This window comes from Pithys albifrons, chromosome 1, assembly GCF_047495875.1.
Source record: "Pithys albifrons albifrons isolate INPA30051 chromosome 1, PitAlb_v1, whole genome shotgun sequence".
NCBI classification, from domain to species: domain Eukaryota; kingdom Metazoa; phylum Chordata; class Aves; order Passeriformes; family Thamnophilidae; genus Pithys; species Pithys albifrons.
Genome location: NC_092458.1, coordinates 126,558,253 through 126,579,451, shown reverse-complemented (window position 1 = coordinate 126,579,451; position 21,199 = coordinate 126,558,253). Strand labels below are relative to the sequence as shown.

At 60.3% G+C, this 21,199-nt stretch overlaps 1 protein-coding gene across 3 annotated transcripts in view; it reads left to right on the top strand.

Annotated features, from left to right (window-relative positions):
• The window catches only part of STIM1 (stromal interaction molecule 1), an 80,678-nt gene that overhangs the window by 50,403 nt on the left and 9,076 nt on the right, over positions 1 to 21,199 (top strand). For 2 of the 3 annotated variants that reach the window (XM_071567648.1, XM_071567664.1), the window contains exons 7-12: positions 2,234 to 2,411; positions 7,709 to 7,876; positions 10,186 to 10,286; positions 11,814 to 12,049; positions 14,544 to 14,624; positions 18,005 to 18,071. In XM_071567648.1, coding sequence (XP_071423749.1) covers positions 2,234 to 2,411; positions 7,709 to 7,876; positions 10,186 to 10,286; positions 11,814 to 12,049; positions 14,544 to 14,624; positions 18,005 to 18,071 — 831 coding nt within the window. The remainder of the gene's footprint in view (positions 1 to 2,233; positions 2,412 to 7,708; positions 7,877 to 10,185; positions 10,287 to 11,813; positions 12,050 to 14,543; positions 14,625 to 18,004; positions 18,072 to 21,199) is intronic. The other variant, XM_071567655.1, reaches the window with a different exon arrangement.

The window sequence follows — 21,199 nt, the reverse complement described above, 5'->3', positions numbered from 1 at the left end:
CTGCAGAAACATCAAAACTCTGGACAGCACCAGTTCTGCTGGATGGAATTGTGGAAATGTTGTTGTAGTTCTGCTCAGAAGGTTCTACCCAGAGGTTGGAGGTCCCTCCCTTCAGGCTGGGTGAAGCTCAGAGCTGCACAGACCTCCAGCAGGCAGGGGATGCCTCTGCAGGGCCTGGTGCTGGGATTTGTGCACAGCTCAGAAATGGTCTCAAAGAGTTGGGAATATTGATACAAACCCCTGGTTTTTATTCATCTTCAAAATACCTTTGGGAACATCCCCCAGCAGTGACACTTCCCAGTCCATTAAATGACTCATCGAGATTGAGAAGTTCATGTCTTGGCACATCCTGCTGATTCCTGAATGTGTGGGAAGGTCTGTACTGAGGAGGAGTGGATTGTATGGAAAAGCAGCACCTGAATTGTGAGCCCCAGGGGACCCAGAGCTGCTGTGTCTGCCCCTGAATCCCTGGGAGTGTTCCAGGCCAGGCTGGACAGGGCTTGGAGCAGCCTGGGCTGGTGGGAGGTGTCCCTGCCATGGCAGGGGTGGCACTGGGTGGGCTTTGAGGTCCCTCCCAACCCAAACCAGTCCTGGATTCCGTGATTGAGGGACAAATGACATGGGTGGGAGCTGCTCTTGCCACCCAGCCAGGATGGCAACTCCAAGGAATTATTCCTTAAGGATCCAAGGGACACCTCCAACCCAACCACTCTTGTCCTTGACACAGCTCTGGGTCTCTCTTGACTTCCCCTTGGGAAGCTCTTGGCCAGTGTTGTCTTTCCCTTGGCCTCTCTCATCTTCCCCTTGAGACAGCTCTGAGTCTCTCTTGACTTCCCCTTGGGAATGCTCTTGGCCAATACTGTCTTCCCCCTGGGACAGCTCTTGGTGTCTCTCCTGTTCCCCCTGGGACAGCTCTTGGTGTCTCTCCTGTTCCCCCTGGGGCAGCTCTTGGAGTCTCTCCTGTTCCCCCTGGGACAGCTCTTGGGGTCTCTCCTGTTCCCCTGGGACAGCTCTTGGTGTCTCTCCTGTTTCCCTGGAGCAGGTCTTGGTGTCTCTCCTGTTCCCCTGGGACAGCTCTTGGTGTCTCTCCTGTTCCCCCTGGGACAGCTCTTGGTGTCTCTCCTGTTCCCCCTGGGACAGGTCTTGGGGTCTCTCCTGTTCCCCCTGGGGCAGGTCTTGGTGTCTCTCCTGTTCCCCTGGGACAGCTCCAGGTCAGAGCAGTCTCCCCCAGGACAGGGAACACTCAGGTGCTCTCTGAGTCTGCCCTGGGCCACCCCTGGCTTTGCTGGTCCAGCTGCTGCCCTTCCACCCTCCAGGCCCTGCTGGGAGCCTCAATGCAGGTCAGCACCTCATTTGGGATCCCACCCATCCCTGGAGATCCAGCCTTTCATTGTTGCCACCATTTCCTATGGAATTCCTATGGATTTAATCCTGTCCTGAGGAAAAATCAGATCCTCCAGGCAAAATTAAGACATTTGAAGGCTCTTGGGAGGGGAACGTGGTGCCTTCCTGTGTGAGTGGGCAGAGCTGCTCAGGCAGGGCCCTTCTCCTTTATCAGAACTTCTCACTTCTGGAAAACACCAAAAATCACCTTAACTTGAGGCTTGTTAGAGGAAGTCTGGATGTGCTTTGGAAAATGAAGAAAATGCATCCTGAGTGTTTAATAAATGAAAGAATTTGAGTGGTTGACAATTTAATTTCTTCCTGAGCATGGGGGACTTTTCCTGGCCTTTGCAGGGGTCTGTTGACATGGGCATGGGGCAGAGGAGGGCAGGGCTGGGTTGGGTTGGGCTGGGCAGGGTGGGCAGGGCTGGGCCAGGCCAGGGTGGGCAGGGCAGGGCTGGGTTGGGCTGGACTGGGCAGGGCCGGGCCAGGGCTGGGTAGGGCTGGGCTGGGCTGGGTTGGGCTGGACTGGGCAGGGCTGGGCTGGGCCAGGCCAGGGCTGGGCTGGGTTGGGCTGGACTGGGCAGGGCAGGGCAGGGCTGGGCCAGGGCTGGGCTGGGCCAGGCCAGGGTGGGCAGGGCAGGGCTGGGCCAGGCCAGGGTGGGCAGGGCTGGGCTGGGCCAGGCCAGGCCAGGGTGGGCAGGACAGTGCTGGACCAGGCCAGGGTGGGCAGAGCAGTGCTGGGCCAGGCCAGGGTGGGCAGAGCAGTGCTGGGCCAGGCCAGGGTGGGCCGCCCCTGCCCTGGGGTTCCTGCCAGCCCAGCACTGGCCCTGCTCCCTGTGTGTTCCAGGCTGCAGAAGGCACAGGAGGAGCATCGCTCCGTGGAGGTGGAGAAGGTGCACCTGGAGAAGAAGCTGCAGGACGAGATCAGCATGGCCAAGCAGGAGGCCCATCGGCTGCGGGAGCTGCGCGAGGGCACCGAGAACGAGCTGAGCCGGCAGAAATACGCAGAGCAGGAGCTGGAGCAGGTGAGGGAGCCCCACCCCTGGGGGGACCTCCATGGGGGACTGTCAGCACGGGCAGGGGGCTTCATCCCTCAGAGAAATCATGGACACATGGAATGGGTTGGGTTGGGAAGGACCTTAGAGCCCCCCCAGTGCCACCCCTGCCATGGCAGGGACACCTCCCACCAGCCCAGGCTGCACCAAGCCCTGTCCAGCCTGGCCTGGGACACTCCCAGGGATGGGGCAGCCACAGCTGCTCTGCCCACCCTGTGCCAGGGCCTGCCCACCCTCCCAGGGAAGAATCCTTCCAACCATCCCATCTAGCCCTGCCCTCTGGCAGTTTGAAGCCATTCCCCTTGTCCTGTCCCTCCAGCCCTTGGAAATGGTCTCTCTCCATCTTTCCTGTGGCTCCTTCAGCTCCTGGAAGGCCACACTGAGGTCCCCCCAAAGCTTCTCCTCTCCAGGCTGGCCAATGCCAGCTGTGCCAGCCTTTGCTCCCAGCAGAGCTGCTCCATCCTCTGCCCATCCTGGGGCCTCCTCTGGCCTCTCCAGCAGCTCCAGGTCCTCCCTCTGCTGCCCCCAGGGCTGGGGCAGCTCTGCAGGTTGAGGGGGTCTCACCTGAGGGGCAGAGGGGCACAGTCCCTAGGGCACAGGAGGTCTCTGGGCTGGGCCATGTCCAACCTCTCCCCCACCAGCCCCCCAGGTCCTTCTCCCAGGGCTGCTCCCAGTCCAGCCTGGATCTGTGCTGGGATTACCCCAGCCCAGGGGCAGCACCTGCACTTGGCCTTGCTGAGCTCCATGAGGTTGGCACAGTCCCACCTCTCCAGGCTGTCCAGAGCCCTCTGGATGCCCATCCCTTGCCCCCAGCCTGGGATGCCCCACACAGCTCTGTGCCAGCAGAGGGGCTGGGGGTGCCCTCGATCCCGGGGTCCATGTTGGTGACACAGACAGGCCACAGTGCTGGTCCCAGTGCTGGTCCCAGTGCTGGTCCCAGGGCCCAACTCAGTGCTCCCCACCAGCCATGGCTCCAGTGGTGTCCTGGTTATGCTGCTCTTCTGCCTTTGCCCTCCCACTGCCCTGTGTGGGGAACAGCCCCCAGTGTGTCCTCCCTGCTGTCCCTGTGGCTGTCCTGCTGCTGCCTCTGGAGCTTCTGCCTCCCTCTCCAAGCCATGAGCTCTTCCTTTTATGTACCCATGGTTTAAGGAGAGATTTAGAGTGAGTTTGGTTGTGCTTTCCATGTTTTCTTGTGGATCACAGAAGTGTATAAAGTTTGGGTTGGGAAAGCCCTTGGAGACCACTGAGTCCCACCACTGACCATGTCCCCAAGTGCCACATCCTGGTAAATCCCTCCAGAGATGGGGACTCCACCCCTGCCCTTGGGCAGCCTGTGCCAGGGCTGGACAGCCCTTTCCATGAAGGAATTTTCTCTACCTCCCCAAACCTACAACAAAGTCCAAGCCCAAGATTCCAGTAGGTGCTTCCTATGTCACCTGAGGGGCAATTCCTACCTGGCTTTAAGTTATAGATCAGTTTAAAGTGAAACTGTGTGAGCCAGAACTGCATGAGCCAGGCAAGTTCCTTGGGTATTCTGAGGCCACCAGTGTAGCCTCCTCACTGTGCCCAGTCTGTTTTTGCCACCGTGGAAGATGGGAAAGAAAACAAGGCAAGAATCCAGGGTTTCACTGGGAAGGGAGGACAGAGAGTCCCAGGAGCCAAGGGGGCAGCACAGCCAGGTGTGCAAGCAGCAAATTCCCTTCCTGCCTGGAGTAGCAACAGCCCAGAGACCCACAGGTGCCTGTTTGCAGCCTTGCTCTCCTGATCCAGCATCCTTCTTCCCTCCAAAGTGGCCATCCAGCCTCTGCACGAGGTAACTGAGCTCCACTCCAGGACAGGCACTGGGACATCCATCCTGACAGGAGCAGGAATTGGGTGCCTGTGTTTTGGGCCATCACACAGGGCTGGGTGGGCTCAGGTGTCCCCAGCCCTTGGTCCTGGCCTGGAGAAGCCCAGCTGCCCCTGTCCCAGCTGCCCCTGTCCCAGCTGCCCCTGTCCCAGCTGCCCCTGTCCCAGCTCCCCCACATTCCCAGCTCTACCCCTGTCCCAGCTCCCCTCCATTCCCAGCTCCCCTCCATTCCCAGCTCCCCTCCATTCCCAGCTCCCCTCCATTCCCAGCTCTCCTCCATTCCCAGCTCCCCTCCATTCCCAGCTCCCCTCCATTCCCAGCTCCCCCTCTGTCCCAGCTCCCCCTCTGTCCCAGCTCCCCCTCTGTCCCAGCTCCCCCTCCATTCCCAGCTCCCCCTCCATTCCCAGCTCCCCCTCCATTCCCAGCTCCCCCTCCATTCCCAGCTCCCCGTCCATTCCCAGCTCCCCCTCCATTCCCAGCTCCCCCTCCATTCCCAGCTCCCCGTCCATTCCCAGCTCCCCGTCCATTCCCAGCTCCCCGTCCATTCCCAGCTCCCCGTCCATTCCCAGCTCCCCGTCCATTCCCAGCTCCCCGTCCATTCCCAGCTCCCCGTCCATTCCCAGCTCCCCGTCCATTCCCAGCTCCCCGTCCATTCCCAGCTCCCCGTCCATTCCCAGCTCCCCGTCCATTCCCAGCTCCCCGTCCATTCCCAGCTCCCCGTCCATTCCCAGCTCCCCGTCCATTCCCAGCTCCCCGTCCATTCCCAGCTCCCCGTCCATTCCCAGCTCCCCCTCCATTCCCAGCTCCCCCTCCATTCCCAGCTCCCCCCATTCCCAGCTCTCCCCATTCCCAGCTCTCCCCATTCCCAGCTCCCGGAGCTGACGTGCCGCTCTGTTGTTCCGCAGAGTCCGTCCGGAGGGTCGTGGTGGTGAGTACGGAGTGTCCCTCCCACCTCACCCACCGTGTGATGTAACCCCAGCACTGTCCCAGCAGCCCCAGGACACCCAGGACATTAACCAGTCACCCCCACTGACCCCACAGCTCCTCCCAAGGCAACCCATTCCCTGCTCCCAGGGAATATTGGCCAAGACCTTCCTCTGCACCGGCTGGTTCTTGTCACTAAGGCAGTACTGGAGGGCTTGGAAGCTTCTGATGGAGTCGTGTTGGTGGGATGTTCTCCAGCCCTCTGTCCTTGCTGGTCACCCTCCTCCAGACCATGACCCCACTGGGGCCACAGACCCAGAGTACATCAGGAAAATCATGGAATGGAATCCCAGACCAGTTTGAGTGGGGAGGAACCTTAAAGCCCCTCCAGTCCCTGCCATGGCAGGGACACCTCCCACCAGCCCAGGCTGCTCCAAGCCCTGTCCAGCCTGGCCTGGGACACTCCCAGGGATTCAGGGGCAGCCACAGCTGCTCTGCCCACCCTGTGCCAAGGCCTGCCCACCCTCCCAGCCAGCAATTCCTTCCCAGTATCCCACCTGTCCCTGCCCTCTGGCAGTGGGAAGCCATTCCCTGTGTCCTGTCCCTCCATCCCTTGTCCCCAGTCCCTCTCCAGCTCTTCTGGAGCCCCTTTGGGCACTGGAAGGGACTCTCAGGTCTGCCTGGAGCCTTCCCTTCTCCAGGTGACCCCCCCCAGCTCTCCCAGCCTGGCTCCAGAGGGGCTCTTAGTGATCCAAGTGGGATCTTGGAGACCTTCCCAGGAGAATGGACACACACAGAGTAACTCCTGTTTGCACTGATTCTCTGCAGAACCAGGAGGGTCTGGGTTGTGGACACTCATCTCAACCACTGGTCCCTGCGTGTTATTCCACACCACTTCCCTTTCCCACCATTCCCTAAAAACATTGTTCCTGTAGGTGTTTTGAGCACTCCTGTTTCCCAAACACCCGGTGCCAGATTTCCTGCCTGCTTATTCTCCATATTCCCAAATCCCAGATGGTTGTGGATGGTGGTCAGAGTTTCTCATGGGGGGAGAAGCAGCTGGGGAAAGAAAACCCAGAAAAAACCTGGGATCTGCCAGGTTGAATTTGGAACTCTTGGACTGATTTAGGCTGTTTTATTCTCTACAAGCCTAAATCCCACAGCCATGAGAGAAGTGTTGGGCCTCTTGTGTGTGGTGCCTCTGCCCTGCTCCTGGATGGGTGTTCCTTCAGGATGAAATAGGGAATTTCAGAGGATCCACCTGTAACCTGCAGGTTTTGGCTCCTCAGAAATCCCAGCCATGCTGGGCTGGGGGAGACGTGACTGAGTTAAATGACACGTTAAGGGAGAGGATCCAAGTGTGAGCAATCCTTGGCAGAAACGCTTCTCCTCGCCCACCGTGGGAGGAGAGAGAAGGGCTGTGTCCGTGGGCTGGATGAGCAGCAGCAGGGAAAGCTCTGGCAGCTGCTCTGGGTGGGTTGGGCAGCAAGGAGGGCTGTTGGACAGTGGAAGGCACCAACCCCTCGGGGTGCTGTGGGGGCACAGGAGCCCCATCCGTGGCCTGGGCTGTCCCAGGATTGCATTCCATCCTTCCCTTGCTCCAGTGTGGGACATGGTCACATCCTGCAGGGCTCATGTCAGGCCTCAGGGGTGTCAGAGCCTCTCCACATGGTGGGCAGTGGAAGGGAAGAGTTAATTCCTGATGGTCTCCAGCACTAAAGGCTTTTCTGTGAGGTTTGGGTGTCCTCAAGTGGCTTCTCACCCACTTCCTTCTAATCCTGTACCCACTTCCTTCTGAGGGACGAGTCAGGGTGTGGAGGAGCCTGTGCTGGGGGGAAGGAGAGACCCCAGGAGGGGCTGATTCCAGCCATTCCCTCCTTTCCTGACCAGCAGCACATGCTCTGTGTCTGAATGTTGCTCTCACTGCAGCGTGGAAGGCGCCTCCTGCCAGCTCCCCGTGCCTGGCTGGGAGCTGGGGGAGCCAGGGCTGGTCCTGTCGGGTGCTGCCTCCAGAGGGGGATCTGGGGGAGTTACACTCAGGCAGGAGGCTCTGCAGGGAACACCCTGAGCAGCCTCCCCTCGGTGCAGTTCCCTTCTAATCCCTCCCGAGGGTTTTCCTGTGCTCTGTGGCAGAGCAGCTGATGTGGAGGGGTCAGCAGGGAGCACAGCATCCTGCTGGCTGGGAGTTTTGGGAAGGAGCTCAGCTGTAGGGTGACAGGGACTGCCTGGAGGTGGTCGTGGTGCCTGGAGCAGCAGCCTGGTCTGTGGGTGGCTGTGCCGCTCCCTCCTGTCCACGTGGTCCGGGATGTCACCGCTCCTCCTGGGGCTTCTGCTGCTGCCAGGCCAAAGATGTGGGGACTTGTGTGCTTTTCTTTGGTGCCTGGGCAGCGCTGGGGTGGCAGCGAGGGGTGGGTGAGCTGTGGGAGGGCAGCGTGTCCCCCCTGCTGTCCCCCCTGTGTCCCCCTGCGTCCCACCATGCCGCCCCTCCCCGCAGGTGCGGATGGCGCTGAAGAATGCGGAGAAGGAGCTGGAGTCCCACTGCAGCTGGGCTGCCCCCGAGGCCCTGCAGAAGTGGCTGCAGCTCACCCACGAGGTGGAGGTCCAGTACTACAACATCAAGAAGCAGAACGCGGAGAGGCAGCTGCTGGTGGCCAAGGAAGGGGTGAGAGTTTCACTGTCCTCATCCCTGGTCACAGGGAGGGTCTGGGGAGTGGAACCTGCACAGAGGGTTTCTCTGCACCTTCTTTATTCCATGAAATCACAGAATCCCAGAATGGTTTGGGGTGGGAAAGACCCCAAAGCCCACCCAGTGCCACCCCTGCAATGGCAGGGACACCTCCCACCAGCCCAGGCTGCTCCAAGCCCTGTCCAGCCTGGCCTGGGACAATCCCAGGGATGGAGCAGCCACAGCAGCTCTGCCCACCCTGTGCCAGGGCCTGCCCACCCTTCCAGCCAGCAATTCCTGCCCAATATCCCATCTACCCATGCCCTCCTTCAGCTCAAAGGCAGTTTCTCTCTTCATACCCAAAATTGGCATTTTTTAAAAGTGCAGCACAAACCTTCACTGAGGTGTGACAGGGGCTGAGGAGGAGGAGGAGGAGGATGAGCCACAGGGGCTCGGTGGGCAGGGCCTGACCTGGGTGCCATTGGAGCTCTGGGCGGGTGTGGGACAAGGATTGGAGCCCTGGGCAGGTGTGGGACAGGGATTGGAGCCCTGGGCAGGTGTGGGACAGGGATTGGAGCCCTGGGCAGGTGTGGGACAGGGATTGGAGCCCTGGGCAGGTGTGGGACAGGGATTGGAGCCCTGGCCAGGTGTGGGACAGGGATTGGAGCCCTGGGGGGGTGTGGGACAGGGATTGGAGCCCTGGCCAGGTGTGGGACAGGGATTGGAGCCCCGGGTGGGTGTGGGACAGGAATTGGAGCCCTCGGCGGGTGTGGGACAGGGATTGGAGCCCTGGGCAGGTGTGGGACAGGGATTGGAGCCCTGGGGGGGTGTGGGACAGGGATTGGAGCCCTGGGGGGGTGTGGGACAGGGATTGGAGCCCTGGGAGGGTGTGGGACAGGGATTGGAGCCCTGGGAGGGTGTGGGACAGGGATTGGAGCCCTGGGCAGGTGTGGGACAGGGATTGGAGCCCTGGGCGGGTGTGGGACAGGGATTGGAGCCGGTGTGGGACAGGGATTGGAGCCCTGGGTGGGTGTGGGACAGGGATTGGAGCCCTGGGGGGGTGTGGGACAGGGATTGGAGCCCTGGGCGGGTGTGGGACAGGGATTGGAGCTCTGGGCAGGTGTGGGACAGGGATTGGAGCTCTGGGCAGGTGTGGGACAGGGATTGGAGCCCTGGGCGGGTGTGGGACAGGGATTGGAGCCCTGGGGGGGTGTGGGACAGGGATTGGAGCCCTGGGGGGGTGTGGGACAGGGATTGGAGCCCTGGGTGGGTGTGGGACAGGGATTGGAGCCCTGGTGATCAGTGAGCAGGAGGCTTTGCACCTCCTCAGCATAGTCCCTGCTGCAGGTGATGGCCATGCCCAGGCAGTGAAACCCCAGCATGTGCCTGCCCATCCATGGGGTGATTCCCTGCTGCATTCCCAGTGCCCTGGGTGTTGTGCCATCCTCACTGGGTGATTCCCTGCTGCATTCCCAGTGCCCTGGGTGTTGTGCCAGCCCCACTGGGTGATTCCCTGCTGCATTCCCAGTGCCCTGGGTGTTGTGCCAGCCGCTCTGGGTGAGCTCAGGGGGGCTGTTGTAACACCTCCTTGTCTCCATGGGCACACACAGCCTGCAGGGCTGGCAGGGGGGAAGGCTGTCTGCATTAATCTGCTTTTATTGGGATCATTTCAGCATTTCAGCAGGTTTCCTTTGGCTGTGTCAGTTCTCACATCCACATCCTTGGCTTCCCCGAGTCCCAAGTTAATGCCCCTGGAGCTGGGAACTGAAGAGCTGGGGGTGGAGACTTGAATTTTTAACAAAGTGACGCAAACCCAACCTCGAATCCAAAATCTTCCCAAACCCAACACCCCTTGGACATCACTGGGGTGTGTTTGGTGGTTACTCATGGGGAGGACCCTTTCTGAGGGCCCTTCACTGAGGGAGGTGCCTGGTTCATGGAGTCATGGAATGGTTTGGGCTGGAAAGCCCTCAGAGACCTTCGAGTGCACCCATTCCCCAGCACTGCCAGTGCCACCACTGACCCATGTCCCCAAGTGCCACATCCACAGGGCTGTTAAATCCCTCCAGAGGTGGGGACTCCACCACTGCCCTCAAAGTCCCATTTTCAGTTCAGTTCCCTCTGATTTTTGGGAATTTGGGAGGAGGGATCCTAAGCCCCCCCAGCTGGTACTCACTGCTGGAGAATCCCTCCCCCAGGGCCCAGGGGAACAATGTCCCTCAGCACCAGCACCATTCCCACTGTTCCCACCTGTGCAGGCAGCCCATGCTCCTCCTCCTCCTGTGACCTTTCCCTGTCTATTCCAGGCTGAGAAGATTAAGAAGAAGCGGAACACGCTGTTTGGGACCTTCCATGTTGCTCACAGCTCCTCCCTGGACGACGTCGACCATAAGATCTTAACTGCAAAGTGAGTGTCTGGTGACTCCTCCCTTGTCCCTGCCTCCCTCTGCCATCCCTCCTGTGTCAGGGCTGGAGTGTCCTTGTCACCTGGGCAGGGCCTTTGGGCTCATCTGGCTGAGCTTCCCTTGGCTTTGGTGACCTGGGATTTCACTTTCTCCTTGTCCTCAATAACCTTTTCTTTTTACCAGTGAGAAACAAGGGATTATAGTTATGTGAGGCAACTGTAAATCCATTGAGGTCTTGGGAGGCTGCAGGATGCTTAAGGGATTATCATGAAACTCTGGAGTGGTTTGGGTTGGAAGGACCCCAAAGCCCACCCAGTGCCACCCCTGCCATGGGCAGGGACACCTCCCACCAGCCCAGGCTGCTCCAAGCCCTGTCCAGCCTGGCCTGGGACACTCCCAGGGATGGGGCAGCCACAGCTGCTCTGCCCACCCTGTGCCAGGGCCTGCCCACCCTCCCAGCCAGCAATTCCTGCCCAATATCCCACCCATCCCTGCCCTCTGGCAGTGGGAAGCCATTCCCCTTCTCATTATCCCTGGATATTTCAGTTGTTGCTTTGTTTTTTTAATTCCCTCAATCCTGAAAGAGGAATGAAACACATCTCAAGTTTTAGGATACAAAGCTGGACCACCAGACTCTCTTATTTGGGATGGTTTAAGGGGTGTTTCCCCTCATTCCCCACACCTTCCCTGTGTGTCCCTGGCTTCAGACTCCTCTTTTTGGGCTGGTTTGAGCAGTGTCTCCCCTCATTGCCCCCCTTTCCTGTCTGTCCCTGCTGCAGACTCTGGGCAGTTCAGGTGTCTCCTCATTCCCTTTCCTGTCTCTCCCTGCTCTGGACTCTCTCTCTTTGGGCTGTTTGGGGGTGTCTCTTCCTCCCTCCTTCTCTGTCCCTCCCTGCTGCACACCCTATGCAGTTCAGTGTCCCCCCTGTCCCTGTCCCTCCCTGCTGCACTCTCTGTGTAGTCACTGTCCCCTGACCCTGACCCCTGTCCCTCCCTGCTCCATACCCTGTGCCGTTCAGTGTCCCCTGTCCCTTCTCCAGACTCTGTGGCCTCAGTATCCCTGTCCCTGCTGCACACCCTGTGCTGTTCAGTGTCCCTTGTCCCTGACTCTGTCCCTGCTGCACCTTGTGCAGTTCAGTGTTCCCTGTCCCTGTCCCTGTCCCTGCTGCTCCCCCTGTGCAGTGTCCCTGACGCTGTCCCTGTCCCTGCTCCATACCCTGACCCTGTCCCTGTCCCTGTCCCCGTCCCTGCTGCTCCCCCTGTGCAGTGTCCCTGACGCTGTCCCTGTTCCTGTCCCTGTCCCTGCTGCTCCCCCTGTGCAGTGTCCCTGACGCTGTCCCTGTCCCTGTCCCTGTCCCTGCTGCTCCCCCTGTCCCTGACGCTGTCCCTGTCCCTGTCCCTGTCCCTGCTGCTCCCCCTGTGCAGTGTCCCTGACGCTGTCCCTGTCCCTGCTCCATACCCTGTCCCTGACCCTGTCCCTGTCCCTGCTGCCCCCCCATGCAGTGTCCCTGACGCTGTCCCCTCCCCAGGCAGGCGCTCAGCGAGGTGACGGCGGCGCTGCGGGAGCGGCTGCACCGCTGGCAGCAGATCGAGCTGCTCTGCGGGTTCCAGATCGTCACCAACCCGGGGCTGCACAGCCTGGCCTCGGCCCTCAACATCGACCCGGGCTGGGTGGGCACCCCCCGGCCCACCCCCTCCCACTTCATCATGACCGACGACGTGGACGACCTGGACGAGGAGATCGTGTCTCCCATGTCCATCCAATGTACGGGGCTGGGGGCACTGGGGGGACTGGGGGCTTGGGCTGGGACCACCCTGTGATCTGGGGGGCTGTATCTGGGGTCTGGGTGCTCCCTGTGATCTGGGGGGCTCTGTCTGGGGTGTGGGTGCTCCCCATGGTCTGGGGGGCTGTGTCTGGGGTGTGGGTGCTCCCCATGGTCTGGGGGGCTGTGTCTGGGGTGTGGGTGGTCCCTGGGAGCTGGGGGGCTGTGTCTGGGGAGTGGGTGGTCCCTGGGAGCTGGGGGGCTGTGTCTGGGGTGTGGGTGCTCCCCGTAGTCTGGGGGGCTGTGTCTGGGGTCTGGGTGGTCCCTGGGAGCTGGGGGGCTGTGTCTGGGGTGTGGGTGCTCCCCATGGTCTGGGGGGCTGTGTCTGGGGTGTGGGTGCTCCCCATGGTCTGGGGGGCTGTGTCTGGGATGTGGGTGGTCCCCGTGGTCTGGGGGGCTGTGTCTGGGGTGTGGGTGCTCCCCATGGTCTGGGGGACTGTGTCTGGGATGTGGGTGGTCCCCGTGGTCTGGGGGGCTGTGTCTGGGGTGTGGGTGGTCCCTGGGAGCTGGGGGGCTGTGTCTGGGGTGTGGGTGCTCCCCGTAGTCTGGGGGACTGTGTCTGGGGTGTGGGTGGTCCCTGGGAGCTGGGGGGCTGTGTCTGGGGTGTGGGTGCTCCCCATGGTCTGTGGGGCTGTGTCTGGGATGTGGGTGGTCCCCGTGGTCTGGGGGGCAGTGTCTGCCAGGGGCTGTGACACAGGGCAAATCTGGATCCGTAGTCACATCCATGAGGAGTCATTATCTGATCCCAGATGAGTTTTAAATGCCCAGAGACCAAAGCTGGGTGCTCAGGGTCAGGCCAGATCCCACTTCTGAGGTTGTTTGGAGCCTCTTAATTCCAGCAGAACTGGTAATTGATAGATTATTAATCACTGATTCTTTCTCTCTGTGCTGTTCTGGTCAACTCACTGAATTTAAGCATTTACCAGAAAAACCCACCCAAAGGCGTGGGCTGACAGGGCAGTGAGAGATTGTCCCCATGTCCTCCTGGCCTGAGCAGTTTTGGGGGATTTAAAGGACTCAAGGCCACCCCCTCCTTGGGCACTGCTGGACCTGCATCCTGCACCATTCCAGGTGGCAGCAGCAGCTGCCAGCCTGAGGAACCTCCTGAATATTTCCTGGGGCACAGGCTGAGCCTCCAGTTCCCACATCTTTTGTGGTCACCAAGAGGGACATCCCATCCCTCTTTGTCACTTTCATAGGGTCATGGACTCAAAGAAGGTTTGGGTTGGGAGGGACCCCAAAGCCCACCCAGTGCCACCCCTGCCATGGCAGGGACACCTCCCACCAGCCCAGGCTGCTCCAAGCCCTGTCCAGCCTGGCCTGGGACACTCCCAGGGCTGGGGCAGCCACAGCTGCTCTGGGCAGCCCTGCAGGATTTACTCCAAGCCAGGGCTGTTTAGGTGAGAGGAGGAGCAGAAGACTCTCAGGGTTGGCACCGTGCATTGCAGGAGATGCCCATGTGTGCCATGGCCACGTCCCTCTTGTGTCTGGGGCTCTGGTTTGGTGCTGGGAAGGGCTGGAGAAGGTCTGGAGGCAGGTGCTGAATTGGGACTCAGGGCAATGGGGGGGAAGGCAGAGCAAGGGGGACTTGGGTGAGGGCAGGAGAACTGGGATAAAGATGATTTGGGCAGGGCAGGGCAGATTTGGGCAGGGCAGAAGGATTGGGATAGAGCAAGATTTGGGCAGGGCAGGAGGGTGTGGGCAGGGCAGGAGGGTGTGGGCAGGGCACAAGGGTGTGGGCAGGGCAGGAGGGTGTGGGCAGGGCACGAGGGTGTGGACAGGGCAGGAGGGTATGGGCAGGGCAGGAGGGTTGGGCAGGGCAGGAGGGGCAGAGGTTCCTGTGTGTTCTGGGGCTCAGCAGACGGGGGGGATTGGAGCTGGTGCTTTGTGGGATCAGTGTCCTGGGGGACATTAAAGCTTCAGGGAGTGGGGAGTTCCCCATGGTGTTACCCATCAGAATCTGAGCTGGGCAGCTCCCACAGAGCCCTGGCACAGGCCTGAGCTGGGCACTGGTGACAGGGGTGTTTGGGGACAGCCCCAGGGGACACCTGAGCAGCTCCATGAGCTGGGCCAGGCTGAGCCCTCAGCCCCGTTGCAGCCTCAGCTCCTCCATGGTGGAGACTCCTCAAGTGAGACATTTCCAGGGAGCACTTCCAGTTCCATCAGCCCAGAGTGGGGCAGTGACCCTGCCCACCTCCTTCCCACCCCCCTGCCCACCCACTGCCCACTCTTGCCCACCTCCCTGTGGGCGATAACAAGCACTGGGCACCCAAATTCCCCGGCCAGAGAGCCTTTCCCTGTAGGATTTTCCCTTCTCTGTGTGCAAGCCCAGCTTCAGGGGGGCAGTGCCCAGTTCCCTGCCCATGTGCTGGTGCTGCCCCGTGGTGCTGCCCCCAGTAAATGCCATGTCTCTCTCTCCTGCTGTGGCTGCCCCAGACGCAGCCTGGCTCCTCGGGCGCCGCTGCAGCGACCGCTCCTCGCTGGCCTCGGAGGACCAGTCCCTCTGGAAATACCCCGGTTTGGTTCTCTTCACTTATATTTTCAGCTGTTTCATCTGCCCTCTGGCCTTTTTCTGGACTAAAATACATCCACCCATTTTCCACCTTTCTGGCACGGGGCACTAATGACCTGACTCTGCTCACTGAGCCGTCGGCACCTGCACTAACCCCAGGGAGAGCCTGGTGGGATGAAGAGGAATCCCGGCTGCAGCTCTCGCTGTCCTGGGGGTAGTTGGGAATTCTGGGGGGTTGGGTTCACTGGGTTCTACCCCTGAGGGGGAGATTAAGGATCTGGGTGAGGCCAGGAGGAGGTGACAACATTCCCCTTCCCATCCCACCTCTTTCCCGACTGCCAGCCGGGCTCTCACATCCCTCTGTGCCCTGTTCCCCTGGAATCCTTCCATAACCCAAGCAGTGCCACCCCTTAGGGCAGCCTGTGCCCTGGTGCCCTGGGGAGGGCACACAGCCTCCTGCCCTGGGCTGGAAGCCTTTCCCTTGGGAATGTAGCTGAGGTGGAAGGGAGGAGGAGGAGGGTGTGCTCCAGCCTCGGCCAGGGCATGCCAGGAGGGCTTTTCCTTGGAATGCTGGGCAGGTTATTTGGGGAATGTTGGTAAGAACTGTGTCTGGAGAGAAATGGTGGCTTTGGGAAGTGAGGTCCCAGCCTGTGCTCCAGAGCCCTTTGCAGGGTAAGTCAGGGAAAAGGAGAGTGCAGAGGGGGCAGGTGTTGAGTCAGTAAATGAGGAGTGGAACACCAGGGAAAACCCAGGGAATCCTCAGGGAAAAAAGTGTGGCCCAAGGGAAAGAGAAACCTTAAGGAGAAAGCTGTCACTCCAGTTGGTTACTCTGCAGTCAGATCCCTGTGACCCCCACACTGAGATCCCCAAACTGGAATTGCAGCTCTGGAGCTGAAGAAAAATGTCTTGAAATAGCAAGTGGATGGTGTAAAATGTGCAGTGACAGGTTTGTGGCTGGGGGTGTAGGGAACAAAGCAAACCTGAGCAGTGGGAGACACTGGGATTCACCCTGGGGATGTGGAAACAGCCAAGTTGCCAGAATTAGTCCTTCTTATTCCTTCTGGCACTTGGAATGCATCCCTGTGGATCCTTCAGATGAGGTGCTGTCAGAGGAGCCCAGTGTGTCCCAGTTGGGAGCTTTCACAGTAGGGATTGCTGGTTCTTCATTCCCAAAGGAGCTCTCCTCCTCCTCCTCCATTTCTGAGCTTTCCTGTCTCTGCACCTTTTTAACCCATTCGTACATTTATTTCTTATGCACATAAGAAATCCTGGACAATCCTGAACACCTTATTTCCTGCACAAGGAGGAACATCTTGTATGGAATGAGAGCCAGGGATGAAACACAACCAGCCTGGTTGGCTCAGGATGAGGGGGGTGCAGCCCTGGGATATCCAGTTTTCCATGAAATCCTCACCCTGATGGAGGGGATGGTGCCCAAGGCTCCAGATGGGGAAAGGGCTTCCCTTGGCCCTGGGGTGACTCCCAGCCCAGCTCCAGGTCTGGGTGGGGGACACAGGGAGTGCAGGAGCTCAGGAATGGTGGTCACAGAACAGGCTGGTGAGAACAGGTGAGGCCTCTCTGGGCCCAGACCCATCACTGCAGGTGTGGAGGAATCAGAGATGAATCCCAAAAGGTTTGAGTTGGGAGGGATCTTAAGGATCATCACGTTTCATGCCCTGCCATGGGCAGGGACACTTCCCATCAGCCCAGGCTACCCAGAGCAGCTGTGGCTGCCCCATCCCTGGGAGTATCCCAGGCCAGGCTGGACAGGGCTTGGAGCAGCCTGGGCTGGTGGGAGGTGTCCCTGCCCATGGCAGGGGTGGCACTGGGTGGGCTTTGGGGTCCCTCCCAAACCAAACCCTTCTATGATTCCAGTGCTTTGGTCCTGGTGCTGCACTGGTGCCATGGGGCTGGAACTGGGAGCAGAGCTGAGCTCCTGGGAGTGGAGCTCACCCTGACCTGCTCACCAGAGGCTCCTGTTTCAGGCTGTGTATGTCCCACCTGAGCCTTGTGATGCCCACGAGGCTCATGCCCTGGCAGTGCCCAGTTCTGGGCTCTCTGGGAGCTGGGTGTGGGCTCTGCTGTCAGGCTGGGTGGGATTCACTGGGGGGATGGTTCAGAGGGGGGTGAATCACACAGCCAGTTCCTGCTTCAGACAAGATGCTCAGATAAGGTGCTCAGATAAGGTGCTTGGGAATGTCCGAGTTTTCCATGGGCTGGGCTTTAATCCAGCATGTTCAGCACCAGCTTAAAGCTGCTTCTGCATTAAACGGTGTAGCTCCTGCCTTGCAGTGGGGCAGTGCTGGTGGCACGGGTGGCAGCTCTGGGGTGGCATTCCTGCTGGGTGGGAGCTCTGGCAGGGCATTCCTGATGAGTGGTGGGTGGTGGGTGACAGCTCTGGGGTGGCATTCCTGGTGGGTGGGAGCTCTGGGGTGGCATCCCTGGTGAGTGGGAGCTCTGGGAGGGCATCCCTGGTGAGTGGGAGCTCTGGGAGGGCATCCCTGGTGAGTGGTGGGTGGGGGGTGACAGCTCTGGGATGGCATTCGTGGTGGTTGCTGGGTAACAGCCCTGGCACAGCACTGCTGGTGGGTGACAGCTGTGACAGGGTGGTCCTGGTGGGTGGCAGCCCTGGCACAGCACTCCTGTTGGGTGTGCGGCAGACCTGGCACAGTGTTCCCAGTGGGTGACAGCCCTGGGGTGACATTCCCGGTGGGTGGGTGACAGCCCTGGGATGGCATTCCCTGTGGGTGTGTGACAGCCCTGGCACAGCACCCCTGGTGTGTGTGTCAGCCATGGCACAGCACCCCTGGTGGGTGACACCCCTGGCACAGCATTCCCTGTGGGTGTGTGGCAGCTGTGGCACAGCACCCCTGGTGTGTGTGTGACACCCCTGGCACAGCATTCCCGGTGGGTGTGTGACAGCCCTGGCACAGCATTCCCTGTGGGTGTGTGACAGCCCTGGCACAGCACCCCTGGTGTGTGTGTGTCAGCCATGGCACAGCACCCCTGGTGTGTGTGTGGCAGCCCTGGCACAGCACCCCTGGTGTGTGTGTGGCAGCCCTGGCACAGCACCCCTGGTGGGTGTGTGGCAGCCCTGGCACGGCACCCCTGGTGTGTGTGTGGCAGCCCTGGCACAGCACCCCTGGTGTGTGACACCCCTGGCACAGCATTCCCTGTGGGTGTGTGTCAGCCATGGCACAGCACCCCCGGTGGGTGTGTGGCAGCCCTGGCACAGCACCCCTGGTGTGTGTGTGTCAGCCCTGGCACGGCACTCCCGGTGTGTGTGTGTCAGCCCTGGCACGGCACCCCCGGTGGGTGTGTGGCAGCCCTGGCACGGCGTTCCCTGGGCGGGCCGTGCCCTCAGCCGTGCCCTGTCTCGTTGCAGCTCCCGCCCTGGCCAGCACGGTCCGGCAGCGCCTGGTGGAGGCCCCGCACGCGCCCGGCGCGCAGAGGTTGGTAGAGGGTCCCGCGCCGGGGCAGCCCGAGCCGGGCGCGTGGCGGGCGGGCAGAGTGTCCCTGCGCCGAATGCACAGCCTCTCCTCCAGCCTCTCCTCCAGCCTCTCCTCCGGACAGTCCTTCAGCTGCGACCTGCCCGGCGCCACCTCCTGCTCCTCATCCGCCACCACCGCGCCTGCTCCTGCTTGCCATGTCCACCCTGTCTATTACCATCACACCACCTCTTATTTCCTCCAGATGGACTCCACCCCCGACCTGCCCCCTCCTGATGTCACCTCTGGAGCTCGCTGTCGCACTGGGAGCTTTGGGTATATTGCTGTTTCTTTTCTAGCTGCCTCCTGCCTGCTGGGCCTCACAGCTGCCGCTTCCCGGGGGCTCCTGCTCCCACTTGCCTCCTGCCCTGTCCTTTTGGGCCTTTATTTCACGATTTATCCACCTCTTTGTTCCCTCCACTGCTCTCCTGAGCCCTGGGAGCCTCTGAGGAGGTTTCCATGGGCCATGCCCACCCCCAGGAGCTCAGTGGGGGCATTCCCGAGGGGCTGTGCTGTTGTTCCACTGTAGCTGAGCAAAGGAGACTTCCCAGGCAGTGGGTTGTCCCTAACCAAGTCAGGTTTCACCTTAGGAAGGGACCACAACTGATCATCAAGCCCTGGTTTGAAGCCTGAACTTATTTGGGGTCTTCACAAGGAATTGCAAAGGGAACACGACAGGTGGGGCCGCAGGGTTGTGTTTGTGAAGTTTGGGATGGTTTCAGGAGGTGGGGAAGCAGCAGCTCAGGAATGTGTTTCAGAGTGACTCTGGCTTGGTAGGGATGAGGAGTGGGCATGTTCTGGCTCAGGAAGGTCTGAGGAGGGAGTTGGAGCTTCTGTTGCTGGATCACTGGCTTTGTCTTGGTCCCTTTGAGCTGGCTCTTGGGAGACCTGGAGGATCCCAGGGACTGGTTACCCTGCACATCCCTAAATCCCTGAGCTCTCCTGATCCACGTGCTGGCGTTAGGGGGGTGAGCACCTGGGCAGGTGCAGAGTCCTGCCTGGTCAGACTGGGCTGCTCTGAGGGGGCCCAACAGCAGGACCAGGAATGTTCTGGGCCCCAAGCAGAGGATCCCATTCCTTGTGTGGCTTTGACCTGGATGAGGTCCCGGAGGTCCTCACCCCACAGGGTCCTGGTGCAGGCAGCTCCAGGAGCTGTGTCCCTGCAGTGCTGCATCCCCTGGCTCAGGAGCAGTGGGGTGTGTGCCCGTGGTCTCAGGGTGTGATGGACCATCAGGGACTCCTGTCCCGTCCTCCTGCCCTCCAGGTGCTGCCAGGGACCCTGGACAGGCCATTCCAGCTCCATTCTGGGCTTTCTTGGCAAAACTAAGAACAGCCTCCTAACCCTCAGTGTTGGTGAGCAGAGTGCTGGGAGAAGGCTGGAATTCTCTGGGTGAGGCCATGGATTTCCCCTTCCACGTTATTCCTCCAGGCAGGACAACATTCCCAGTCTCCACATACCCATCCATGCTGGCATATTGTCCCCTTATCCCTTTACCTGCAGGTCCCTGTGCCCCCAGGGGTTGGGATCTCTCCTGACCTTGTTCACAGACTCTGGTTTGGGTGTTCACCCCCTCCTCAAAGCCCAGGAGCCCCAGACAGGCTCTGCAGTCTGGAATACTGGGAGGGAAATGCTGCACCTGCTCCACGATGGAGAATTAGAGAGCAGCTTTAACTCAGTAATGTTTGTTTGGGGATGATGAGAAGCAGCTTAATTAAACCCTGGATTAATTCCTGCTGATGGGAGCTCAGTGGCAGCTGTCCCAGTGTGACTGGTAAAAGCTGGGAATGCTGCTGGTCCCCGTTCCCGTTGGCCTCCTTGGCTCTGCAGGAGGGAGGGCTCATCCCAGGAGCTGATGTCTTGTGTCCAAAACAGCTGTTCAAACGTGAGTTATGCCCACCTGAGGCCTGTAATGTGCAGAATTCCTGCCCAGGTGAAAGGCCCTGCAGAGCCCCAAGAGTGCAAGAGGGAAATGGGATCTGGTTTGAGGATCCCAGGGAGGGAAAGGGATGGTGCTGGCAGGTCGTTTGGAGGGAAGAACTGGAGGGCTCACCTTGGTCCCCATTAGCAGCTGGTCACTGTTGGGGGACAGCAGGAATGTTCTCCCCGTGTTCCCATGGCAAAGTCCATCCACTGAGGCAGGATAATTAATTAGAGTTGGAACCTTTCACCCGGGATTTGCTCCAGCTACACAATAGCAGCAACTCCCCACCCACCTCATCCATCCCTGCTCATTCCAGACAGCAAAAACCAGGAGTTGGGTCCCCAAAGGTGTTGTTTTGTTGCTGTGAATTGTTCTATCCAACTGCATCAGCAGCAGATCCTGCTTTGATGCATCCCCAAAACTGCTGCTGCAGCCGATGGATCGCTCCTCCTCCCTGACATCCCCAGTCCTGGAGGCCCTTCCATCCATCCCTGGGGCTCCACAGCCTCCTGGGAGGCCTTTCCATCCATCCCTGGGGCTCCACAGCCTCGCAGGAGGCCTTTCCATCCATCCCTGGAGCTCCACAGCCTCCTGGGAGGCCTTTCCATCCATCCCTGGGGCTCCACAGCCTCCTGGGAGGCCTTTCCATCCATCCCTGGAGCTCCACAGCCTCCTGGGAGGCCTTTCCATCCATCCCTGGAGCTCCACAGCCTCCTGGGAGGCCTTTCCATCCATCCCTGGAGCTCCACAGCCTCCAGGGAGGCCTTTCCATCCATCCCTGGGGCTCCACAGCCTCCAGGGAGGCCCTTCCATCCATCCCTGGGGCTCCACAGCCTCCAGGGAGGCCCTTCCATCCATCCCTGGGGCTCCACAGCCTCCTGGGGGCAAGGCAGGACAGGTGGGGAGGCTGAGAAAGGCCTTCCAGGGAGTCACTGCAAGGACCAGAGCACAGCCCCAACAGTCCCCGACTCCCTTGGTAGAAGGAAAGTGCCACCCTCAGTGCTGGGGCTCTGGGTCACATCCAGCAGCTCCTCCCCAAGGAAAGGCTGGGGATCAGTGTCTGCAGAGTCCTGCTGGGGTGTCCTGGCAGGGACCTGCTCCCTCGAGTCCTCACTCTTTGCTTCTCTTTTGCACTTGGCTTCAGAGGATGCGGCGCAGATCAGGTCAGAG